The sequence below is a fragment of the Panicum virgatum genome, chromosome 7N, assembly GCF_016808335.1.
Source record: "Panicum virgatum strain AP13 chromosome 7N, P.virgatum_v5, whole genome shotgun sequence".
Classification (NCBI taxonomy): Eukaryota; Viridiplantae; Streptophyta; class Magnoliopsida; order Poales; family Poaceae; genus Panicum; species Panicum virgatum.
In genome coordinates, this window is record NC_053151.1 from 40,712,457 (window position 1) to 40,725,922 (window position 13,466).

Below are 13,466 nucleotides of genomic sequence, written 5' to 3' on the forward strand. Positions count from 1 at the left end.
CCTTTCTTTTTCTTCATAGAAACCTCATCGTAGCTCGGCAGCGACGGCGCAGGCGGCCCGCGTTCGTCATCGGTGACGAACGACGGCCGGCCGGTGTGATCCTCTGCAGCGCAGGCTCAAACGGAACAGGTCAGGGAAGTGGCCACGCAACCGATGACGTACAGTTCTAGCTAGAAAACAAGCTCATCCCTTGCTGTGCTTCTGATCTGCTTCTATCTATCGCATAATTGTTCATCATTTGGGGAATCTGAATTATTAGTCGTTCTTGCTTTGAGATGAGCACGATCTAGTAATGTTCGCTATCGTCCGAGCGACTCGTCGTAAGGGAATGTAAGCTGACTTTGTGTGCACAGTGCACTGCTGCAGTTGCAGACGCCATGGCTCCGTGAAAGATCGACGGAGTAGGTTTGGAGTAGTCTCGGACTTGGACCTCAGGGAAAGTGACTGCAAAAGTGCATCACCACCAATCACCGAGTACAATCCTTCGACATCATCAGCATCATCATGATCATGAACGTTGCGCTGTCGCGTTTGCGTTTGGCCCGGCGTTCCGCCGGTCAACCGCCGCCGCCGCGCGCCGGCTTCGCTACGGAACGGGAGATTGTCGCCGTCGCCCGTCGCTGCCCTTGCCCCCACCCCACACACGCTCCCGCCGCGTGCCTCGATTTCTCCCGTGGCTCCCGGCGATTCCACTGGGCACGCCTCGCGATCTCTGCTCCGAGCCTTGTTGTCACGTGCTGCTCGGTCGGATCGAGAGCCGTTTCCCGAGACAGACAAAACGATGACGGCGAGGTGATCGCTGATGGAAAGCGCCAAGGGGCCGAGGCGGAGTTCCGGCCGATCACGGCGGCTGCGACGTGATATCTTTGGTGGCGTCTTGCGCAGCAGGGGACACCGGGAAACTCCAGGGTGGCTCCGTCCGGATCGTCCCGGGCGCAGGCAGCCGCGCGCTATCCTCCGCCCGCCGCCGCCGCCGGTGCCCTGCCCCGTCGGCGTCAGATCAGACTCGGCCCAGCGGCCGACCTGTGCCGCGCAAGCCAGCCAGGCCGCGGGGCGTTTGCGTCTGGACGGGAGCGCGAAAAGGCAGTTGCCTGCACGATTCTCTTTCTGCTACAGGGCGTGCATGTTTCTGTTGCTCGCCGTCGAACAGTTTCAAGAACAACAACCTTCTATGAGACACTGTACAGGCTCCTTTTAGTTTGGAAGCTACAACTACAATCATCTACCTTGAGCCACTGTGTCGGCAGTTGGCACGAGCACGTGCAAGCGACCGTGAGCTGAGCGCATGTGTGTCGGCAGTTGGCACGAGCACGAGCACGTGCAAGCGACCGTGAGCTGAGCGCATGTGTGTCGGCAGTTGGCACTTGGCACGAGCACGAGCACGTGCAAGCGACCGTGAGCTGAGCGCATGAGGCTGTTCGCACTGGGGAATGCTAAACGTTCCTCCAGTACGCGCATAGAGGAAAACGAGGCAGCGGTCTCCGGTACCGCTCCCGCTATCGTAGCTTAGGAGCTCGCGCACGCCAAATCTAGCGCATGTAGCGAACATCCACTACGCGCGGCTGTGGCGTGGGCCCGCGCCATTCCAACTGCCCGGCCGACGGCGCCTTGCGCCGTCGAACGGAAGCGGCGGGAGAGAGAGAGAGCAGAACCGCTCGAGTTCGAGCTCATGCCCAGATCCGCCCAAGCTCGGCGCGGCGGAGCTCGACACCGGCGGAGCTCCAGGCTGCCGAGCTCGACGCTGGCGAAGCTCGAGGTCAGATCTACTCGCTGCGGAGGGAGGAGGGAGCTTGAGGTCGGACCCACTTGCCCGGCTTTCTCGCCCGGCCGCGCACCGCGGTCTCCGCCCGCCTGCGCGCCCCGCGGCCGCAGCAGCCCATCGAGCAGGGGAGGGGCCCCCCGCCGGAGAGGGGCATCCGCCGAAGAGGGAGAGGAAGGGAGGGGAGGGCCCGGCGGAGGAGAGGACGGGGAGAGAGAGAATGGAGAGGGGAGGGTGTCAAGTGAAATTAAAAAAGAGAAAAAACAGACGCGTGCGTGGGTTCCGTAGCAGGTGGTATATAGAGATACAGAGCATGATGGGTGTGGAAAACTGAGAATAGTATAGAGAATATTGGTGACTAGAATGAAATATTCTTTTTAAAGAAAGGATACAGAGGAAGATAAGTGGAGACATCTGAGCGACGCGCAAAGCCTCAAATCTGGCTTTATTTGAGGGGATACATAGCATTTTCAAAAAAAAAAAATTGGAGAAGGAAAAAAAAAGTCCGGATGTGATATAGACATCCCCAATATCTTCAATTCTTCAGAGGGGCCAAATCGGCGAAGAAATCTTCAAAAAGTTGATTGCCATAGCCGTAGCAGTCTCCCTTGGCGCTTTCTTCGTTCGCATCTCCTGGCACCGACAGCTTACCGGGCGCGTCGGCAGCCGCCGGCGTCGCCTCTACATTAACTGGCCCAGCGGCGCCAGGAGGGACAGTGGCAGCTGGGATAGCCGCCGGACTACTAGATTGCTGCTGCTGCTGCTTGAAGCCGCTGCAAGGGTAGAAGTTGTGAGGCGCAGGAAACTGGGTGCGAGGGACCATGGCTTCTGCTCCCGCAGGATGACGGAGATTGGCACTCTCGTCGAAGCATGCTGGCTGCGTGGACGCCGTCGGCCTGACATGTTGCTGCCCTGCGAAAGACGCGCTGCCTCGCGGTGATTTCAGTTCAGCTAGCAGCTGCCACAGCACTCGCTCTTCGTGCGCTTTCATGTCCTCCATCTGCTGCTGCGACCGCAGCTGCTGCCCTGGTGGTGGGCGCGGGAAGGGCGGCGGCGGCCGGTTCGGCTGGCTGGCTGCTAGGTTCGGTGGACGCATCATCACCGTCCGACCAACAGAGTTGGGGGCGGCTGCAGCGGCGGCCCGGTGCGGCGGGCATAACCTCAACACCGGCGGCCTCTGCCCGTTGGGCACGTACGTCAACGGCGGCCGCTGCAGCTGCACTGGTCCCTGCATGCTGTTGTACATCGGCGGCGGCGGCCATTGCAGCAGCGGGGGCAGCCCTGGTACGCTGTGGTAGTAGCCTGCTGCTCCGGCTCCGGCCGGCGGCACTCGCATGCCGCCGCCGTTCGCGTGCGTCGTGGGCCGTGGCGGTCCCGGTGGCATTACTGGCATCCTCCGCTGGGACGAAGCCCGCTTGTTCGGCGCGTTGGCGGCGTGCCCGCTCGGCTGCTCCACGGCTTGCCTCTTGCCCGCGCTCTTGCTCGACGTCGCCCGCGCCGAGGATGTCTCCGCGACGGTCTCCGGCGCCGGCCCGGGCTGCAACGAAGTTGGCGCCGGCTCGTCGCACGCGGGGGCGGAGGCGGAGCTGGTGCTGCCCTCCTCGTCCTCGGCCTCTCTCCATTTTTTCAACGGGCTCTTGTAAATCCTACACATGACGTACCTGTTCAACTGCAAGGATAAAGCTAGTCTCAAGTCAAGACATCCATTAGATGCAAACAAGAAATTTGAAGGGGAGAAAGAAAACCCAAACTCTTTTATTTTGAAAGACCGGGGAAAGAGAACTTCAAAATTGCAGAAGTGTAAAGTAGAGTACTAGACTCGTCCCCGAGAGAACTGACCAGCATGTTGTCTCTGGGCTGTTCAGCGGCCGCGCTCTCGGGAGCTTTCTCCTTGTCGAGCTCCGGGACGGTCAGCTCGTGCATCAGCCACTTGGTCTTGGTCTCGTTCTCGTTCTTGGCCTCGCCCACGTAGTAGGCGAGGGTGTTCTCGGTGAACTCGATCGCGCCGACGCTGAGGTTCTTCCTGGGACCCTTGTTCGCCTTGGCCCCCGGCTTCGACTGGCCCGTCGACGGCTTCCACCGGCCGCGGTTGTCGGCCGTGCGCCGCGACGGCCTGTCCCCTCCGGGGTACCTGCGGTTCCTCGGCGACAGGAAGTACCAGTTGTCGTCCGCGCCCCTCTCCTCGTACCTTCCTGCGTAGTACGCGCCGTGTGATCAGCACAATATCCCATAGGCAAAGTGTGAAAGTGTACGCAGGTGCTGCATTGCTGGACTAGGAGGAGGACGGCCGAGGATTAGCAGTGGGGGTCAGGTCAGGTGATAGATGCTTACTGGTGAGTATCTCCGGGTGGCACTCGTACGCGTCCGCCTCGATGACGGCGTCGTTGGGCACGGTCGGCTTGTCCAGCAGCTTGGGGAGGAGGTAGAACTCCACGAGCTCCCGGAGCGTCGGCTTGAACCGGAACCCCACCGGGTAGTTGCCTTCCGCGTCGTCTCCCCCTCCGCTCGGTCTCTCCACTACGCCTGCCATGTCGGCGACTCGACTCGTGACCCGTACGTGAGGCTTCGAGGTTGACGACGGCAGGAGAGATACGTCGGGAGTCCTTATCGGGCCGTGACCTTTTTATTCTGCAGCTTCCTTGCTGTCGTCAGCCAAACCTTATTGGAGACGAACAACAACTCTTAACACCTCCGTCGCTCATCAATGTAGCCTGCAGGTCTCCGTATTCGAGTCCCGGAGGCGTTCCGCAAAGGAAACAGCTCGAAGCATCTGATTGGCTCTCGACCAGACCGGGAGACACCAGAGGCAGCACCCTCATTCCCCTCATCTCCAGAGTAGGCTGCCAGAAAAGCAAATGCTCGGCTGACCTGATGTGCAAAATTTGTATTTGAATTGGAACATATCGTTTATTACACAACTGCTACACCCAAACAAATTCAACAATTTGAATTAGGCATCCTTTGGAGGCTCACAAGATGAATCAGTGTGGTCAGAAGAAATCATGCAGTCCAATTCGATGGGACGCTGAGTTTAGATAAGGTCCATGTCAGGTTCAGGAACCACTACGACTAACATTTTGCCAAGACGCCCTGCGTTGCTCACCTGCCGGTTTTCTTGATTGATTTGTTTCCTGTGAATCCTCACGGCAACGCTTGAGGTTGTTGTTTGCAACGCACCAGTCCATCAGAATTGCCCGCCAAGTGGCGGTCTGATTGACCATGGCTTGTCTTCAGGCGACAAGGCCTCCGAGTGATGTCCAAAGGTGAAGTGTATAGGAGCCACTCTCGGTTACTATCGACCCCGTGCCGCCATCTTTCGCCTCTTCCTCTCCTGCTCATGTCTCTCTTCCTCCTCAATCAGGCGGAGTTGCTCATCGTCCTCCTGCCTAGCAATCCTTGCACTGAAAAGGAAGCAATATCAATCAAAATTGAAATCAGATACAAGAAAGAGGACGTTCAGCCAGGGAAACCTCAAGGAATGCGTAACAATGCATATGCCATAAGTGTGTCTAGTCCGTGAGTACACACTGCACAGGAATAACCCTAGCATGTAATCGAATAGATGACGGTTGAGCCCACAGAACCACCTAATGGCTCACTATGATACCAAAAATTATCTTTAATCATCTGTGCTGGCAGTGCAAAATTTAAGCATAAAGCATACAACCATATTCGATATATTGCCAGTTTGCCACAGAAATAACCATGTTACACTTTTCTTCAATTTGTACGACTGGATAAACTAAGACAGAAAATCAATACCTTCTTTTCTCTTCCCTCTCTATAGTAGCAAAATCTGCTTCCATGTCACTATCATCCTCATCTCTGCCAACATATTTTCTAGGATCATACCTGCAGTCAAAGCCAAAAATTAGAATCCAATTATCTTTAAGCAATGTTTGGAACAGCCATTGCTGTCAAATAATGCTTGGTTTGCTCAGTTTGACAACCATGTTTAGTAAAACATACTTTTATAGAGGGTGACACTCAATATAACTGACCCAAACGAACAATATGAAAGAACTTTATCAAGGACAATACCCGAACATATTTCTGATAATGGCAAAAGGGTTCTCCTCATCTTCATCTTCATCTTCATCAAATCTTCTTTTCGCCACTTGCTTTCTCTTTGCATGATCATCACGTATTCCATTGGAAGAGATAGGCCGAGATGGCTGCGGAGATAGACAAAATAAAGAAACAAATGACAAACATCAGCTACCCTGGCCAAATAAGTGTTCATACATATAGAAGAAATATGTGTAGCATAGCATTAAACATAAAACAGACGTAACCATTTGTTTCCTGCAAATAAATATTACCATGGGTTTCGAAGGAGGTCGAATTTGCCTTTCTACTTGTTTTACTCTATCATTTGCCTGAACTCTTCTTTGCTCCGAGTATTGACCCTGCGAAGAAAGAGGCCTTTGCCCTTGCATAGACTGAGACCTGTTATTTTGCAACTGAGGTCTGTGAGTTTGTGAAGATTGCAATTTCTGAACATGTAAAGACTGCTGCGGTCTTTGACTCTGCAATGACTGCTGCGTCTTTTGACTCTGCAATGATTGTTGTGGCTTCCGACCCTGCGACACCTGCTGTGGTCTTCTATTCGGCAATGACGGTTGTGGCCTCTGCTGCACCGATTGATGTGGCCTCTGACCATGGGAAGAAAGCTGTGGTCTCTGAACAGCTGACTGCATCCTCTGACTTTGCGAGGATTTTGGCCTGTCAATCTCATGCCTCGAGGCTACACTGCCCTTCCTCAGAGCTGGATCATTCAAATCCTTTGAGAGATGCCTATTAGCAATAGGACCCTTGGTTGGAAGCTTTTGGCTTGTAATTTTGCTAGTACTTGCCTGGTTGGATCCATTTCTAACAATACCATGCATCCTCTCACTGTCACGTGAAACCACCCTTTCCCTATTTGAGAAAGCCTCCTTTCTTGTGGAATCTACCCTACCTTCAGCATGTCTTTGGGTTGACAATGTGTTCTTAGATCCATATCCATTTGATAGCCGTGCAGATTGACTTGTTGGTGCCTTGCTCTTTGCGGCTGAATGCATCACCTCGCGGTCTTCAATATCAAGAAACCAACAATCAGCATTCCCTGTCACAGAAACAGGGTAGACCTTGTTTAATGAAATTAAAGTTCAAACTTTTCTTACCAGCCTTTTGAGACAAGGAAGATCTAGCTGAAGGTTTCTCCTTTGGAGAGGACGAAAGGTCAGCATCATCTGAGAGTAGAAATGAATAATCCCGGTTATCCTTAAGAGCTTCAGCCTTCTTCTTTACCTGCAAATTGCAGCTGCTATGTTGTGAATACATTATTTCAGGCTCAGTGTAGCAAACATGCAAACAATGCCGTGAATATAAATTATTTATACCTCATTAACTATCTTTGGTTTATGCTGATGTCCATTTACTCTATTTTGAACTTTAGAGGAGGATGGCATATCCCTCTACAAAAGGAAAAAAAATGGTCATTTAATGTTGTTTCAGCACCTAATCAGAATTACATGAATGGGCATTATACTACATGTACTACAGAAGGCCTTGGATCTCTTGAGACTGTGCTATGCAGTTCTTTCAATGACTTTCTTTCTTCAATCACTCGTCGAGAAATCACCGGCTTAGATGGTCCAAAGAAAGAGCCAAATCTACACAAAAAAAAAGATATTATACACATAGAAGAACACCATACAACAACAGTAAGGTAGGATATGGATATGCATAGTGTGTCTAAAGGTCCCCCTTATTCATCAAATATTGATTGGTGCATGCCATGAAAATGGGTTCACCAACATCACAACCACACTACAAAAACAAATAATAGCTAAGTGAAACATGAATTTCCCCAGTGGCATGCAACTCACAAAAGAGTATAATGATCAATAGTATATGGAAACTTTCAGTTCTGTGATAGGAGACATTTCAGAAGGGAACAACTATATACCATGCAAGTCTGAATTTTCAGGATGACATGCACTCAAAGAGTGTGTTTTTAATGAAAAAAAACAAAGAAGAAAATGCTGCTGATGAATGTTAAATAGTTACATAAAACTTACTTGTTATCCCTGGTTAGAGGAACTCTATCATGTGAAGAAGAAGAACGGCCAGCTGCGGTGGCCGCAGCAGCCTTTGCCTTTCTTCTTATCTGCTCCTTTAGCCGTTCTCTCAACTCAAGGATCTCCTTCTGTCCCTCTAGAGGTTCTTCCTCCTCAACATACTCATCCCCAACACCTGAACCATCCTCCTCGTACTCATCTTGATCATAATACTCATCTTCATATTCATCCTCCACTGCTCGATGGTAACCCTGCATGATAATTATCATCATTTGCACAGATTTTTCAAGATTTTCAATACTATGGTTCCCCTTTTTGTTTTATTACAATTACTACTTTCCACCTCAGAGCAAATCACAAATGAGACTTAACAACCTCAGTTTTTCTCCATTCAGTTAACTAACCCAACATTCCCATGCCACACTACTTGAACTGTGATTTATAGCGTTTTTAAGGATCATAAGTGGTCGAGACTTAACAAATGAAGTGTAAAAAGTAGAGCTTACATTGGTCTCGTATTCGTAGCCCCTCATTATCACCAGGATCCCGTCGTATCAGCCTCAAAATCCCCGAATCCCCTGAATATGAGAAATACAACTTCCATAAGTTTGCAGAGATCGCCATGAATCTTTCTGACAATGCCCAAGTTGAAACGGCCAAGCATCCAATTGGGACCAAATACAGATCGAAGCGGCATCGGTTGACCCTAAAATTCCTGTGCGAAGGGGCTCAAACCATAGCCCAGGCATCTAATCACTCAAATCCCTCCCCAGACGCGACGCAAGGAATGGCGCATCTAGGGTTTCGTTGCGGACCGCGGGGCGAATCTGGAACGCCCCGGCGGCAAAGCAACCATCGGGACCAACGGAATTCGAGCCACCGTTTCGGGACCTCACCTCGGGGAGCGGAGACGCCTCGTCCCGCGGCGGCCGCGGGGATCGGACTAGCCCGGCGAGCTGTCGCGCGACGCGGCTGGATCAGAAGTCGCCGAGGGGCGGTGCGGTCCGGGCCGTCCGCGGGAGCGGCAGTGGCGCCCGAGGCCGGGACAGGCACGGGGCGGAGGCGGCGGGAGATCAGAACCGCGGCACGGCTGCCGGTTGCAGCGGGGAACGCCGGGGGTCGCCTCCGGGGCGAGGAGGGGCGGCGTGGGGGCAGCGAGGCTTTTGGCTCGCGTTGGGTGGAAATGGGAAGCAGGGAGGAGACGGGGGTTGAGCCGGGCGCACGGTTAAATAGGCGTTTTTCGCCTGCGCCCGGGTTAAAGAAGCCTGACGTCGTCGCGGCTCAGATGTCTCTGGAACCTCCGCATGGCGCCACTGGGCTTCTTGTTTTGGCAGATGCTGCGAGGGCCCAATCGTGAGCTGGGACGCTGCCGGACCGTTTCCTTGCCCGAAAAGCGTTGCTTCCGTCAACACCGAGCAGCGCGAGAATTGAAGCCCGAGGTGGGCTTTGGTCCCCCTGTCTTCTTTGACAAGGGGAGCGAAGGTTTCCTGTTTATCCTGAAATTTTCAGTTTTTTTTTGAAGGGATTGCGAGAGCACTGCTATATATTTTAAGAAGGAGAAGCATGCAGGTTCTCAATGGTTCGAAATTACATAAATTTTTCAGTGTTTTTGCAATTAAACGTTTGATGCAAGCCGAAGTAGATAACCTTCCTCTCAGAAAAATCAGAAAGAAAAACTCATGCAGTGGCATTGCTGCACTTGAACAGTACAAGCCTGCAGCTGCAGCACAAGCTTTCATAATACGGTCAACAGGTTAAGCATGATTAGCAAGATACAGAAATGGAGGAAACATAATCACATAGAGCAGGGAGTCGCATTAACAAAAAGGGAACATATAATGCGCTGTCATATGCTTAAGTTCTTCCTCATATCCACTTCTGAGCGGAAACTATGTCATGGCCACTTGGCTCCTTCAGTTTACAACCAAAATTCTCTGTACATCTGATTGCATTGATGTGCAGCAAAAGAAAAACATTCCAAAAGGGTATCGATGCCGAGTGCCGATACATCTCAGTACCTCGCCATGATCTGGTTCAAGAGGTTAGCTTCCTGCAGTGTCATGTACTATTCAGTTCTATACTACTACTTATAATCACAGCATCAGCTACTATGTTATCCTCTGAAGATCTAAGATGAAAGTAGCGGTTAGATTGCTGGGACAGGAGGATGGAACTTCATCTTGCAGATCGACGGACCAACCACTCTGCTTTGGTCAAACCGTAGTAGACTGCTTTGCATCCAGGCCACATGAGAAAATTCCAGCCAATGGGAGATCCACCGATGACATAAGACCCTTGCGGGAGTCCACCCTGCTGCACTGTATGATATGTTGTCTTACTTGGTCTGAGCCTCTTTTTCGTCTCCACTAGCAATTTATGTGGTGCAGTGTCTGAGTTATCAGGCTTCATCGGTACATCCCCACCTGTACTGTGCACGAAATTTCCAGCCAGGCTTGTTCGAGGAACTTGACTCTTCTCTGCAGATGGAACATTTCCAGCAGGCTTATCCTCGGGAGCTCTGGCTGCAGGTTGGTCGCACGATTTCACAGGCTCAGCAGCAGAGGAAAGTTCAAGCCGTGCTTTCTTGGATAATTCCATGACATCTTTCATCTCTGTAAGACAAAAGAAGAGCACAAGGCAGACAAGTTAAATTTAATTATCTCAAGAATTTGTATGCACACATATGTATGGGAAAAAAAACCATGTGTAAAATCACTCAAATATACGACCCAGATAATCAAAGAGGTATACATAGATCGCAAGACAAGGGGCATTATTGCTGGCCTTTACATATGCATTTCAAAAGGAAGCTTCTGATTTGTGTATTTCCCTTAACTGATTATTTAATACAGAGTTATATTCTTTCTTTTGCATTTAGGTTACAATACATACCAGCTCGTTTCAAATGATCGCTGCTGCTGAGTAGATCACATAATTAAAGAACTCCATACGTACCAAATGCAAAATACAATAAATGTGAGAAACACAGTTACTCAGGTGGCTGGCTTTCGAAAGCAATAATATATTTTACATGGTAGATAAGAAATCAAATGTAACATACTAATAGTCTCGGATGGGTTAACCACACTGAGGATTGCATATTTGCCTGCACACATTTGAGAAGAACTGAAAACTGCCATAGCGCCTGAGGCTGCCATAATTATGTTACTACCCACACAGAGAAATATGGTTTTCTATAAAATGATGATAGACTACAGAAAATGGTTAAGGTTCAAAATCTTCTTCCATAACCCTATCTTTAGTGCAGAACATGATCACTAAAATACACTGGGAAATTCCACATATTGTTCCAGTACGATGGACCAATCACACTTTTTTTAGATTAAGGAAAATCCCGGCCTTGAACATTCGCAGGCGAATGTCTACAGTCAATCACTTACCTTTCAAGATCTCAACAGCAGCATCTTTCTTTTGGGACTCTGTTCCTTGGCAAACCTTCATTACAATTTACACACATCAATTTTAGAACTGATTAATGTTTTACTCATAACCAATGACATGACAAGCAAAAAATCATTAGATATATCAGATATTCTTATTGGCAAAAGGCACTAATATATTTCTTAAAAAAAGTTTGTAGCACAATACCACATATCAACATTGAAAGGCACACAGACGCTAACCTGATTACTTAGCAGACCCACACCACATCCATTTCTTGAACTCTTACTTCAGTTTTTTTTCAGTATGTACTTTGTCCCCATCATACCATAATTTTTCACTTTTAGGAAAACGCCACCCAAAAAACTATTATGAACTCAGCAAACAGTTTTCTGTTCAAGAATCAATAGAAACTCACATAACTCCATTCAGAGGCACAATACTATCACCAGTGCTATATCTTGAAACATGGCAGACAAAAACATTCCAGCACGTTAAACATGGTGAACCAGCCTGATAACTTAAAACCACATCCATCCCGTGAGCTTCAATTTCCATTTTGTATCAGCACGTACTTGTCATCAGACCATTAAATTCAACAACAAAGAGCACCCGCCTAAGGACTAGTATGAATCATGCACCTCAGCACAGAAATTTCAGTTCAAGCGTCGACAGGATATTCCGCAATTTCATTCACAAGCACAATATAACCTCCAGTCCTCTACTGCTCGACCCTGAAACATCGCAAGCATAAACATTCCTAGTTCCTACATGCGCTGAATTAAGAATATGATCGTGCTAGCTAGCTAGCGGCTACTGCTGCTGCTATCGTTGAATGGAACTCAGGACGTTAGGGTTTTGAGTGGGGACCTGAAGGAAGCAGCCGCGGAGATTTGCGACGGTTTCTCTGATCGTGTAGTACGGCGAGCGTTGAAACCCCACCTCCTCCACCTTCCGCCTCTTCGGCGGCGCCTCGGACTCAACGCCGGAAGGAGGAGCAGGCGGCGGCGGCGGCGGCGGCTCCTGCTGCTGCTCCGGGCTGGAGGTTGTCGTGGACTTCGACGGCGGAGGCGGATGGGCAGGGATGGTGACCGGAGGGAGCATCGCGGCTGGCTGGAGGGAAGAGAATGGGGGCCAGTTTGGAGGCGAGACCAGATGGCCATTTGGACTTAGGGCCTGTTTGGTTCGGTGTCCGCGATGTTTTTGAGCAGAAGAAGCAGAACAATCCCGCCGAACGGGTTGCGTCTAACGCGCTTCTTCCCGCCGCCGTCGCAGCAAAACACGGAACATTGAACTACGCGCGGCAAAATCGCAGAAGCGTGCTCTGGCTCGCTTATGGCTTATAAGCCTCGCGATTTTGTGGGTCACGGTCCCAAACATGCCCTTAGAATGTTCTGGCATTATTCTAAGGGAAATACTCGGCTTGTCCCAAAATAAATACAATTTTAAAACCAAACACGCAAATCAATGCTAAATGTAAAATTCCTAAAATACTCTTTGTTTTTTTGTGATGAATAGAGATGAAAGGACCATAATGCCGCCTAAGGGGGTGAATAGACACACCTATAAATTTTCACTCAAATGCAGCGGATAAAATTCACTGTCTGTCAAACTCGGAACTTCCGGGTTCCAAATCCGGAGTGAACTCGAAACTTCCGGATTTGTTAAAAATCTGAAAATTCTGAGTTCACTCAGAATAGAGTGAACATAATAAAAGTAGTGCCAGTAAATAAATATAAATTCAAACCCCAATTATAGAGTCTGCTCAGTGAAGTTCCTTGAGCAGGTTCACACAGATCCTGCACACACAAAACAACAAACTCTCCAAGACACAAGTGTCTAATGGAGAGCTCCTCAAATCCACAAAACAAATGTAAATGCAATGAACACAACGATTTGTTTAACCGAAGTTCAGATTCACCCCGTGCACCCACGTGTGAATCCTAGTCTCTGTTGAGTAGGTTATATCGACCCCAAGGTCAAGCTATCTCCTCCTTTCACTATATAACCATACGTCCTCGTGGCACAAGATCGATACTGCAACAAACTTGCCGTTGCTCACCACAATCTTCGGAGTAGCCGGCGACACCTAGCTGTCTAGAAGGCTTCACCTCCAAGATTAACAAATGCGAATCACACAAATCTCGACTAAACTCAAGTGCTCAAGGTTTGCTGTGCTCTCTAGTGCTCTCAAGCATTCACTCTCTCAAGCCAACACAAGGATATACTCTAATCACACA

General features: G+C 49.8%; 2 protein-coding genes across 5 annotated transcripts; both read right to left on the reverse strand.

Annotated features, from left to right (window-relative positions):
- Window positions 1–2,114: 2,114 nt before the first annotated feature.
- LOC120681511 (protein SPT2 homolog) lies at window positions 2,115–9,029 on the reverse strand. 2 transcript variants are annotated; one of them, XM_039963023.1, is made up of 11 exons: window positions 8,721–9,029; window positions 8,331–8,402; window positions 7,825–8,075; window positions 7,296–7,416; window positions 7,144–7,218; window positions 6,082–7,064; window positions 5,801–5,934; window positions 5,522–5,611; window positions 4,091–5,160; window positions 3,599–3,951; window positions 2,115–3,428 (listed from the first exon to the last, which is right to left on the reverse strand). In XM_039963023.1, the coding sequence occupies exons 9-11, from the start codon at window positions 4,287–4,289 to the stop codon at window positions 2,295–2,297; spliced, it is 1,686 nt and encodes a 561-aa protein (XP_039818957.1). In that variant the 5' UTR covers window positions 4,290–5,160; window positions 5,522–5,611; window positions 5,801–5,934; window positions 6,082–7,064; window positions 7,144–7,218; window positions 7,296–7,416; window positions 7,825–8,075; window positions 8,331–8,402; window positions 8,721–9,029; the 3' UTR covers window positions 2,115–2,294. The 2 variants fall into 2 exon arrangements, with proteins under 2 accessions (XP_039818957.1, XP_039818956.1); XM_039963022.1 differs by lacking the exons at window positions 2,115–3,428; window positions 3,599–3,951 and having other exon boundaries at window positions 4,624–5,160; window positions 6,082–6,833; window positions 6,925–7,051; window positions 8,721–9,025.
- Window positions 9,030–9,641: 612 nt separating this feature from the next.
- On the reverse strand, window positions 9,642–12,407 carry LOC120683345 (lysine-specific demethylase phf2-like). 3 transcript variants are annotated; one of them, XM_039965420.1, is made up of 3 exons: window positions 12,097–12,407; window positions 11,226–11,280; window positions 9,642–10,436 (listed from the first exon to the last, which is right to left on the reverse strand). In XM_039965420.1, the coding sequence occupies exons 1-3, from the start codon at window positions 12,328–12,330 to the stop codon at window positions 10,000–10,002; spliced, it is 726 nt and encodes a 241-aa protein (XP_039821354.1). In that variant the 5' UTR covers window positions 12,331–12,407; the 3' UTR covers window positions 9,642–9,999. The 3 variants fall into 3 exon arrangements, 1 of the variants encoding a protein (XP_039821354.1); XR_005678773.1 differs by having other exon boundaries at window positions 9,642–11,960; window positions 12,097–12,404; XR_005678774.1 differs by having other exon boundaries at window positions 9,642–11,280; window positions 11,469–12,236.
- Between the last annotated feature and the right edge of the window lie 1,059 nt (window positions 12,408–13,466).